This window comes from Centruroides sculpturatus, unplaced genomic scaffold, assembly GCF_000671375.1.
Source record: "Centruroides sculpturatus isolate CEXI.00-Female unplaced genomic scaffold, Cexi_2.0 scaffold974, whole genome shotgun sequence".
In the NCBI taxonomy this organism is placed as follows: domain Eukaryota; kingdom Metazoa; phylum Arthropoda; class Arachnida; order Scorpiones; family Buthidae; genus Centruroides; species Centruroides sculpturatus.
Window position 1 is genome coordinate 211920 of NW_019385499.1, and position 12079 is coordinate 223998.

Here is a 12079-nt window from a genome sequence, read left to right on the forward strand (position 1 = left end):
TTGGGTATGTATACATTTGCATTAAATTAATATTAAAATACTAAACGTTTAGGTACCCACGAGTCAAGATATTAAACTTAATAGTCCAATAAATGGCGTCCGAATTCATAGCACCAATGAATGTATCCCATATCAGTTCATTCAGGAAAACACCTTGTGGTCACCAGTTTGTGTGAAATTAATCATTGCAAACCAGGCCACATACAATAAAATATTAACATTTATTCTATATATGAATTATGGCGCGACTGTACAGGTTAAAACACGGAACGATACTACACGCGTCTGGAGAGGTCCAAATCCAACAAGAATGTGTGATGTCATAGGTCAGGTTTGTACAGTTCAGGGGTTCCCCCTTGTGGTGGCTTTGGAATTTATCGCCAAAGCTGTCGCCACACACCTTACAACGCAATAGCACTTCCGGCGATCACATTATCGTTAGTGAGACAAATTTACTTCTCGTTGGCCAGACGATATTTATCTCTTCTTAGCCACCTTGAATTTTCACGCTCAAAGTGACTTTATATACGCGCTACGGCAACCAGTGGTCGACCAATCAGTGTCTTCGCTCATCCGTAGCTCTACGTCGGGTTAACGTATCCTTTCAACTAAGGAAAGTTTGACGGATGAAGTTTGTGAGTTAGACAATGTTGGGAGCGAAGTGCATCATATTCGACCATATTCCGAAATTCTTAATGAAAGAAATCAAAAATGTAAACAATTAAAGATGGATACTTTTTTCCGAAAAATGTAAGAAATTCGAAACTAAAATTTTTAAATAAAAACATTTAACTTTATTTTATGATAAAATACATTTTAAAAATTAAAAAAATGTATATGTATTTTGTATTATATTGTATTAATAAACAAAATTATTAGCTTATTTTTCACTTATGTTGAACCTAACTCTATACCTCACTGTAAATACGGGTTCGTTTTACGCCGATTCGATTTGCGCCGGCTTTTGTAGGAACGGAACTGCGGCGTAAACCGAGGCCTACCTGTAATTAAAAGTAAATTGATGTCCTCGGAATTCTGTTACAAGATCGAAAACGAAAGCCGACAACTGTAATACGTCAGTTTGTACTTTTGTATTAAGCTTGTGTACATTTCGAAAATTTATGTCTTTGTCCCTGTTGTCTCGTTTCCTAATTTGGCAACTGTTACATTCTTCAAGTCCGTGTTTTTATAAGTAGATTAAAAGTTCTCGTTCTCTTTCCACTCACTACCGAAACTTCATCAAGCTGACACTTTTTTTCAACTTTTTCCACCCTGTGGGCACTAAGAGGGCCTATTTTTGGCAAGCCCATTATGAGTTCGGCCAGGCCCACAATGGGGCAGCCGAGTGTTGAGGAATGGGGCCCGACATATCCGAACAGACCACCTCCCGAAAAATTCCTGGGGATTATTTGACCCTTCCTGGTCAAATAATCCCCAGGAATTTGACCCCGGGACCCCTGAGCGGTCAGCGGAAACCTTGACTGCTCGGCCAACCGGCCACTCATCAAGTCTACACTACAGCCGCAAGTGAAGAGTTTTAAAATATCCTTTCTGAATGATTATAATATTAATAATAAGGAAATTCTGGGATCATAAAAAATATTAAGCCTATTTCTATGGAAAGCGACGAACTGCTTTTAGGGAATCGGTCTGGAAAATGTCCAGACTAATATCAATTTTATAAATGATGGTCTATAGTTGTGATGTACTACAACATTATCTATAATTAATGCGTGTTCTTTATTCATGCTTGCATTCTTTGAACCTTTTAACATTCACCATCCAAAATGATAAATATAAAATAATGGATTTTAAAATTATATTACCATTAAGAACGTTAATATTCCATTATATCAATCAATATATGCAATTAATATGTAAACAAATTAAGAAATTACCTCTGAGTGTTTAGTGATATATTATGGGATAGTGAATAGAGAAAATACCNATTATGAGTTCGGCCAGGCCCACAATGGGGCAGCCGAGTGTTGAGGAATGGGGCCCGACATATCCGAACAGACCACCTCCCGAAAAATTCCTGGGGATTATTTGACCCTTCCTGGTCAAATAATCCCCAGGAATTTGACCCCGGGACCCCTGAGCGGTCAGCGGAAACCTTGACTGCTCGGCCAACCGGCCACTCATCAAGTCTACACTACAGCCGCAAGTGAAGAGTTTTAAAATATCCTTTCTGAATGATTATAATATTAATAATAAGGAAATTCTGGGATCATAAAAAATATTAAGCCTATTTCTATGGAAAGCGACGAACTGCTTTTAGGGAATCGGTCTGGAAAATGTCCAGACTAATATCAATTTTATAAATGATGGTCTATAGTTGTGATGTACTACAACATTATCTATAATTAATGCGTGTTCTTTATTCATGCTTGCATTCTTTGAACCTTTTAACATTCACCATCCAAAATGATAAATATAAAATAATGGATTTTAAAATTATATTACCATTAAGAACGTTAATATTCCATTATATCAATCAATATATGCAATTAATATGTAAACAAATTAAGAAATTACCTCTGAGTGTTTAGTGATATATTATGGGATAGTGAATAGAGAAAATACCAAGAACATCGAGGAGACCAAGACATAATTTTAGTCTTTTTTTCACAGATTAACAATTAATAGAAAAGCAACCAAACGTATTCATGGAATATTCTCTTTTGGATGCAATTCGTCCTTATCTGAACGTTTTACGCATTATTGGTGTATTTATACCCAAGCGCCAGGATTATTTATGGGTTAAAGCGCTTCTGTTTAATACATACTTTATAACAATAATTTCTATTTTCGTCATTTATCCGGATCAATTATCAAAGAATTTTATAAATTTGCATATTGACGAATTCTGTGGCATTCCCGTTCTGTGGGATATCTACGGAACCCAATCACGCTTCCTATTATTCGGTGCACTTTTAATTTCTCCGTTATTTCTTTACCTGTATAATACAAATGCATTTCACATAATAAAGGCGATCAAAATCCTGGACGAAAACGTAAAATGCTTAAAGAAAACTCATTCAAAAGTATTGCATTATCAAGACTTCGTTGTAATGTATTCGAGCTTCGTCCAAGTATTTGTGTGTTTGTTAGCTGGCACTTTGTATGTGTATTACAGGAACTCTTACGGATACTCTAAACTATTCTGGCAAGAAAGTTTCTGTACTCTTCATTTTTTATTCGGCATTTTCATCAACGTCAGCGTCATTTGTTACGGCACGGGATTCATTTGGATTCTTACTTACATCTGTATTCAATTGTTAGACACATTTATTATAGACATAAAGGAAAAAATACAAAGGAAAGAAGTTAATAGCAAGACATCGCTAGTGGAACTGTCGTCGATTGTACATTTTTTTAACAGCATCGATAAAATATGCAAAACTTATCATACTTTGTTGATAACAGCATTCATTCCCATAATCAGCATTGTAAGTATATATTTGGTACTTTACGTATCGTTTACGTACGAATCTCTATTGATATGCTTTGCAATCTTTTGGCTGTGGATTGTTACAGTAATATATTTTCTTTACTTGACAAGAATTCCTTCGAACGTAAGTTACATTCATTTTACACAAAATTTGTGAATTGTATGTCTCCAAACCATATAAATTGTTTAATGAGAATTATGTAATTAACACATTTCAGATGGAACGGTTTTTTACCTGCATAATGGACATTTATTTCCTTGACGATGACAATAACAAAATCGTAAATATTCTTACATAATTTCAAAATTGAATATTTTACTTCAATTTTTAGTAAAATATGTCTGATTTTTATTACATTTTAAATCAATACTCGCGTAACGACAGTACAATGAAATGTGTTTTCTTGTTTTCAGGCGGAAGTATTAATGTCCATTTCGAGAGCCGAAGTCGGATTCAGAAGCAACAATTTCTTTTTCTTCGACAAGCAAGCGGTTTTAAGTGTAAGTTTAAGATCTTATATACTATTTTATAATTCTACTATTGTTTACATATATTGTATTATTTATACAAGCAGTTTTCTATAAAAAATGTATTTTGTTTCAGTATACTGTCGAATTCATCACGCAATTAATTGCATTTTTGACGATAAGAAGTAAATCTATCATAAATTAGTACGTATCCTACCGAATATTTCACTGGTTCAATTGAGAGAAATAAATAAAAAATTTACTTCGATGCTCCATCTCAACTGCAGCAATGTTGCAGATTTCGAAATTAAACTTAACGTTCCTATTTTGTTGAATCTACAGTGACTTTACGTCATCATTTTCAATTCCCATATTTCGAGAGAGTGGAGGCTGGAGTAGATTTTCAACGGATTTGAACGGATTTTCAACGGAGTTCAAACGTTAAGTTTATTGTAAGAAAGTTCTTTGTTAATCGTTATGGATTCATGAAAATGCAAAGACGCATTTTACTGTGAAAGAAGAAATTGGGATGTCTTGAGTTACGACAACGCAATTTTTCCGTGCATTTAGAGTTTTTTTTAACTTCACATATGACGAACAATGCTCAGTTATAGAAAATAACTACTACTAGACAACTACTACTGCTACTGCTACTACCCCCGTTCCTCACCACCCGGCAGCCCCATTGTGGGCCTGGCCGAACCCATAAAGGGCCTGCAAAAAGACGCCCTCTTAGTGCCCACAGGGCGAAAAGAGTAAAAGAAAACTACAACTACTACTACTACAAACAAATAAAAACATGAGAGAAAATTGTATCGTCTCCTGACGCGAAGGAATTGAAAGGAATTGACTCCCCTTCCGTCTTAAACTACGATGAAATATTGCGCAAAAAAGTTAAGAAAAACTATTTAATATGTTTTAAAACGATTTGTTTATAAGCATTAATTAAATAATATTAAACACAGGACAATAGAATCGCTGTCACATCACTAGGAGTCCCAATTTAGGAATGTGGAGTACCTAACGAATGTCATCTCATTGTTCTTAATTGTTCACCAGCGGAAAAAGCTGCACATAAACTTTGCACCATTCGAAAACACTGCAACCGATAGCAATTCCCAGGAAAACCTGTGTTCGTTGCACACAGAATAAAGAAATTCTTTCGGAATCGGCTAAACGTGCACATAAATATGATGAATTGTGATAGATATTCCAACATTGTAACAAAGTCAAAGCCGAACCCAATGTGCTTATCGCACTTTTGTGCTCGGAAGGAAAATGTAGAAGATCCGTGTCATCGTTGTGATTTTTTAATATACAAGATGTGTAATAGATAAAGGTTTATACTACTACAATTACTTTAAAACTCACTTTCTGTAATAGGAAACAACAATTCTACTTTTTAATTGTTTATTAGAGTCGGCATCTCATTTACCACGTTTGTACGTTTTAACACGAGTAATAGTAAGAGAAAATACATAGATAATAGTGATGTACAAATAGAACGAGTAAAGGCACGTAGTACTGGGATATCAGTTATCAAATTATACTTTAATAGATATGAGAGAATTGTTTCTTATGTAGAGATTATAAGTAAAATAATGTATGTATAGGCGTTATCGTTGTTAAAATATTAAGTGTTAATAAAACAATCGATATCTTGTATGATTAAAAACCGTATTTTACTGTATTATCTTCGAATAAATCCCCTGAAATAAACCACGTAGAGACGTCTGAGAATATTGTCGACAGAAATTATAGAGAACAAAATGTTACACCTTAATCTCTTTACATAAGCCGTAGTCTGGTTTAAAATAAGCGATTTGTGAACGGGAATATAAGCGATATCTAACAAAAATTACTTGTATTTACTACGTACAGTTTCCAGATACATTGTAGCTAGTATTTTATTCTATTGTGAATCGTTTGTTTTTTAAAAAAGTCTAGCAACGAGTTAAGTAACTTTCCCGGCGAAAAACACCAAAACACACTAGCATAAAAGTGAAATCGTGCAACACCATACTTATCAGATATTTTTAATAAATAACTATTATGTTATTAATTTGTATGAAATAATAAAAAGCTTAATTTATCATTGTCTATTAAGATCCTATTATGCTTTATATATAAAACGAGTTTATACACAAATATTGTGATACTCTTGCAAGATTAAATTATACAAGGCGCCAAGTCATTCATTGTTTAAGAAGTTTCATTATTGTCTTTTGGTTTGTCAAAGGTGCATTTGGTGGCTGAGCGGTCTTCGCCCCCGCACTTGAGTGGACTAGACCCTGAACACTGCGAGTTCCGTCGTGGATTCGCGCCTGCTCAGACGGGCTGGTAGCATAGAGTTTCCGGGTTTATTCCGTGTCAGTGACGCCTGAATGTGGACTAGTTTCCCATTAAAGTCCTCCCGGAAGGCATTCTTTTTTCGAGAGCGATTAGGCCATTCCGTAAGGCCGACTCTTCGGTCGCATTGCGATCACCCGCAAGTCTCTCGGGTAAAGGTGTACAGCCATAAGACTTCATATGAACTACTATCTACTGAAAGAAAGAAAGGTGCATTTGGGGCCTGTGCCTGATCAGTCTGGCCTGATTTGACATTAGAATACGTACAGTACAACAGAATAATTCATCATTAAAATTAATTATAAAACTTATACATTATGTAGACAAATAAAGTAATCAACCATCAACATTACCAGTGTAATTCACCAGTTATTTGGTGAATTACAATATAATAAAATCTAAAATACGAAGGTAAACTGTAATTACAATTAAATACCAAATTAACTTTAAAAAATGAAAACAAAAATACCTTTAACGATGTGAATATAAAAATAATCACTCGGATTTAAAATATATGAAGACGATAACTTCCAACACTGTTTACCAACATCTATTACGAAAACAAAGCAGAAACATGCAATAAATAATATTAATCAGTTAAATATATAATCTGTCTTTATACATAAGGAATAAAGAATAAGAATATGAAAGCTAAAACTTAAGAAAAAAATATAGTAATTTTAAATTTAGTTTTAATCTTAGAGATAGTTATAGGCTACTATTTTAATATATAATAAACTAGTTATAAAATTAGAATAACCAACAATAACACAAAAATTTAACTGGAAAAATAATTAATTAATTATTCTAATTGTAATATTCCACTAAATGAAAAAAATTCAGTCATTAAAACACTTGATTACAGTGGCCCTAAAATAATGAAATGTGAACATTTAGTCCTTAAAAATATATTTAATTTAATTATTTTACAAACTAATAAAACTGAACAATTAGTGCTGTTGAATTTAATAAATACAAGTCAGTTTTAAATAATATTACTAATCAGATAATTACATTGAAATACCTTATGATTCATACTCTGAAGAACTACTAACTAATATTAAAAATATTACTGCTATAGAATAATGAGTCTTGACGTCAAAAACATGTACCCTTCTATTACAAAGCAGTTCATTATTAATACTTTACATAATCTGAATTGTGACCGTGGTATATTTATGGACTCCTGTATTGGTCCTAAAGTTGATGAACTTTGTATGATTCAGCCAGGTAATGTTCTAAACACTATAAGAGGTATAATTTTTTATAATAGATACGTTGTTGATTGTCTACTTATATATGACTCCGATTTAACCGACTCTAATGCGATACTCACCTGTGCTAACTAATCCACCCTGGCTAAAAATTCGATATTGAGGAAGAATCCCACAATATACGTAATTTATATTAACCGCATTCTTTAGTTCTCCATAATTGTTTTAATATATTTTAAATCCGAATGATTATTGTCATTTTCACATTATTAAAGGTATTTATGTTTTAATATTTGCATTTTAGTATTAATGTTAATTTTGGTGTTTAATTTTAACTACAGTTTACCGTTGTTTTTACATTTTATTGCTTGTATTATATCGTAATTCATCAAGTCACTTTGTAATATTGATGCTTGATTACTTTATTTTTATACGTTCTCTGTACATAATGTATACTTTTTATAAAATCATTTTGTAATTTTAATGATTAATGATTCCGTTGAACGTATTCTAATGTCAAATCAGGCCAGACTGATGAGGCGCAGGCCTTTGACAAACCAAAAGACAATAATGAAACTTCTTAAACAATGAGTGACTTGGCTCCTTGTATGATTTTATCTTGCAAGAGTATCACAATATTTGTGTATAAACTCGTTTTATATATAAAGCATAATAGGATCTTAATAGACATTGATGAATTAACCTTTTTGTTATTTCATACAACTTAATAATATAACTACTATTTAAAAAAAATCTCATAACAAATGGCGCTGCACGTTTTCACTTTTATGCTAGTGTGTCTTGGTGTTTTTCGCCGGGAAAGTTATTTAAATCGTTGCTAGACTTTTTAAAAAACAAACAATTTACAATAGAATGAAATACTAGCTACAATGTATCTGGAAATTCTACGTACTAAATACAACAAGAAATTTTTGTTAGATATCGCCTATATTCCCGTTCACAAACCGCTTATTTTAAACCAGACTACGGCTTATGTAAAGAGATTAAGGTGTAACATTTTGTTCTCTATAATTTCTGTAGACAATATTTTCAGACGTCACTACGTGATTTATTTCAGGGGATTTATTCGAAAATAATACAGTAAAATACGGTTTTTAATCAGACAAGATATCGACTGTTTTATTAACACTTAATATTTTGACAACAATAACGCCTATACATACAATATTTTACTTATAATCTCTACATAAAAAACAATTCTCTCATATCTATTAAAGTATACAGTAATTTGATAACTGATATCCCAGTACTAAGTGCATTTACTCGTTCTATTTGTATATCACTATTATCTATGTATTTTCTCTTATCTATTACTCGTGTTAAAACGTACAAACGTAGTAGATGAGATGTATACCCTAATAAACAATTAAAAAGTAAAATTGTTGTTTCCCATTATAGAAAATGAGTTTTAAAGTAATTGTAGTAGTATAAACCTTTATCTATTACACATCTTGTATATTAGAAAATCACAACGATGAACACGGATCTTCTACATTTTCCTTCCGAGCACAAAAGTGCGATAAGCACATCGGGTTCGGCTTTGACTTTGTTACAATGTTGGAATTTCTATCTCAGATCAACATATTTACATGCATGTTTAGCCGAAGCCGAAAGAATTTCTTTATTCTGTGTGCAACGAACACAGGTTTTGCTGAGAACGGTGCAAAGTTTATGTAGGCCTACAGTATTTTTTTTCTGCTAGTGAACATTTAAGAACAATGGGATGACATTCGTTTGGTATTCCACTTCCCTACAAATGTGACTCCCACTTATGTGACAGCAATGCCATTCTCCTGTGTTTAATATTATTTAATTAATGATTATAAACGAAATGCTTTAAAATATATTAAACAGTTTTCTTAACTCTTCTTTCCAATATTTTATCGCAGTTGCAGACGAGACGGCTGTTAATTACTGCCAACTGCTTCCTGCTATGACAAGATATAGTTATCTCCCTTGTTTTTCAATTGTCTCGAATAGTCATTTTCTATAACTGAGCATTGTTCGTCCTGTGTGAAGTTAAAAGAAACTCTAAATGCATGGAAAAATTGCGTTGTCGTAACTCATAAAAGCATTCCAGTTTTTTCCTTCACAGTAAAATGCATTTTTGCATTTTGATGAATCCATAATAATTAACAAAGAACTTTCTTACAATCTACTTAACGTTTGAATTCCTTTGCAGTAGATCGAAGTCGTCGAAAATCTAATCCAACCTCAACTCTCTCGAGATACGGGCATTGAAAATGATGACGTAAAATCACTGTTGATTTCACAATATGAACGTCACGTCTAATTTCAAAATCTGCAATATTGCTGCAGTTGGCAAGGAGCATCGAACTGAATTTTTCATTTATTATCTCTCAGTCGAACCAGAGAAATATTCGGTGGGATACGTTCTAATTTATGATAGATTTACTTCTTAACGTCAAAAATGCAATTAATTGTGTGATGAATTCGACAGTGTACTGAAACAAAATACACTTTTTATTAAAAAAAACTGCTTTTATACAACACGTTTTCTATATAATTAAACAACAATAAAAACAATAAACCTTATTATAATATAGTATATGAGATATTAAACTTACACTTAAAACCGCTTGCTTTTCGAAGAAAAAGAAATTGTTGCTTCTGAATCCCACTTCGGCTCTCGATATGGACATTAATACTTCCGTCTGAAAACAAAGAAAACACATTTCATTGTGCTGTCGTTACGCGAGTTCTGATTTAAAATGTAATAAAAATCAGACTTTTTTTTAATGACAATCGAAGTAAAATATTCAATTTTGAAATTATGAAAGAATATTTACGATTTTGTTATTGTCATCGTCAAGGAAATAAATGTCCATTATGCAGGTGAAAAACCGTTCCATCTAAAATGAATTAATTATATAATTCTCGTTAAACAATTTATAAGGTTGGGAGACAGACAATTCACAAATTTGCTGTAAAATGAAAGTAACTTACGTTCGAAGGAATTCTTGTCAAGTATAGAAAGTCTATTACTGTAACAGTCAACAGCCAAAAAAACGCAAAGCATATCAACAGAGATTCGTACGTAATCGATACGTAAAGTACTATGTATATACTTACAATGCTAATTATGGGAATGAAAACTGTTATCAACAAAGTCTCAATAGTTTCGAATATTTTATCGACGCTTTTAATGAAATATACAATCGACGACAGTTCCAGTAGCAATGTCTTGCTATTAACTTCTTTCCTCTGTATTTTTACCTTTATATCTATAATAAATGTGTCCAATAATTGAATAGAGATGTAAGTTAGAATCCCAAACAATCCCGCGCTATAACAAATGACGCTGACGTTGATGAAAACGCCAAATAATAAATGAAAGGTACAGAAGCTTTCTTGCCAGAATAATTTAGAATATCCGTAAGCGTTCCTGTAATACACGTACAAAGTGCCAAATAACAAACACACAAATACTTGGACGAAGCTGAAATAAATTACAACCAAGTCTTGATAATGCAGTAATTTTGGGTGAATTCTCTTTGCATATTTTACGTTTTCGTTCAGGATTTTGATCGCATTTATTATCTGAAATGCATTTGTATTAAATAGGTAAAGAAATAACGGAGAAATTAAAAGTGCCCCGAATAATAAGAAGCGTAAATGCGTTCCGTAGATATCCCACACAACGGGAATGCCACAGAATTCATCAATATGCAAATTTTTAAAAATCTTTGATAATTGATCCGGATAAAAGACGAAAATAGAAATTATTGTTATAAAGTATGTATTAAACAGAAGCGCTTTAACCCATAAATAATCCTGGCGCTTGGGTATAAATACACCAATGACGCGTAAAACGTTCAGATACGGATGAATTGCATCGAAAACAGAATATTCCATGAAGAATTAATAGACTTATACTGACCGGTATCCTCAAAAGAATAAAATTAAAATTTCTCTTCGTTTCCTCGATGTTCTACGTATCTATTATCCACTCAAGGTTAATACTTAATCTCTTGCTTTGCTTTAATTTTAATTAACTGCAATGAAAATATGCGAATATTGATTGACATAATAGAAAATTAACGTTTTATGGTAACCTAATTATAAAATCGATTATGCTATATCCATGATTTTAGATGGCAAATTTTAAAACTTTCAAAGAATGTGAATGAATAAAGAGAAAGAGCACGTATTAATTAAGATATTGTTCTGTACATATAGTGTATTATGCAGTAGGGAATTCGATCCCGATCCTTATTTCTAATCCCGGGATTTCGGGATTATACTTATTCAATCCCGGGATCCCGGGATTATTTCGGTATTGAGTGTTAATAAAAAATAAGAAAATCTTACAGAAATCAAAAATCAAAATTTAGACAAAAATCAACGTATTTTACGGTATACACCTAGTTAATTTAATCACTCTAACTAATCAGACTTAGAGTCAGACTAACCAGACTTAAAATCACTGTTTCATGTTAAATTTATTCTTTTTTAAGCATCACTGACATCTCTTTAAACTCACATAAATTGAAAAAACCTTTATGTAACAAACTATGCAAATAAACGTTGAAAATTAACAAAAATCTCTCTT

The 12079-nt window shown here is 32.3% G+C and overlaps 1 protein-coding gene and 1 long non-coding RNA gene across 2 annotated transcripts in view; one reads left to right on the forward strand and one right to left on the reverse strand.

Annotated features, from left to right (window-relative positions):
- The first annotated feature begins 3869 nt into the window (after nucleotides 1-3869).
- LOC111639565 lies at nucleotides 3870-5595 on the forward strand. The gene is made up of 3 exons (XR_002759104.1): nucleotides 3870-3955; nucleotides 4059-4815; nucleotides 4888-5595. It is a non-coding gene; the product is annotated as an uncharacterized LOC111639565 (long non-coding RNA).
- Nucleotides 5596-8566: 2971 nt separating this feature from the next.
- Nucleotides 8567-12079, reverse strand: part of LOC111639558 — an 8896-nt gene continuing 5383 nt past the window's right edge. The window contains exons 2-6 of the mRNA XM_023385446.1: nucleotides 11408-11458; nucleotides 10474-11067; nucleotides 10317-10379; nucleotides 10095-10181; nucleotides 8567-9971 (exon numbers count right to left, since the gene is read on the reverse strand). Of these exons, the coding sequence (XP_023241214.1) occupies nucleotides 9903-9971; nucleotides 10095-10181; nucleotides 10317-10379; nucleotides 10474-11067; nucleotides 11408-11458 (864 nt within the window). The 3' untranslated portion in view covers nucleotides 8567-9902. The remainder of the gene's footprint in view (nucleotides 9972-10094; nucleotides 10182-10316; nucleotides 10380-10473; nucleotides 11068-11407; nucleotides 11459-12079) is intronic.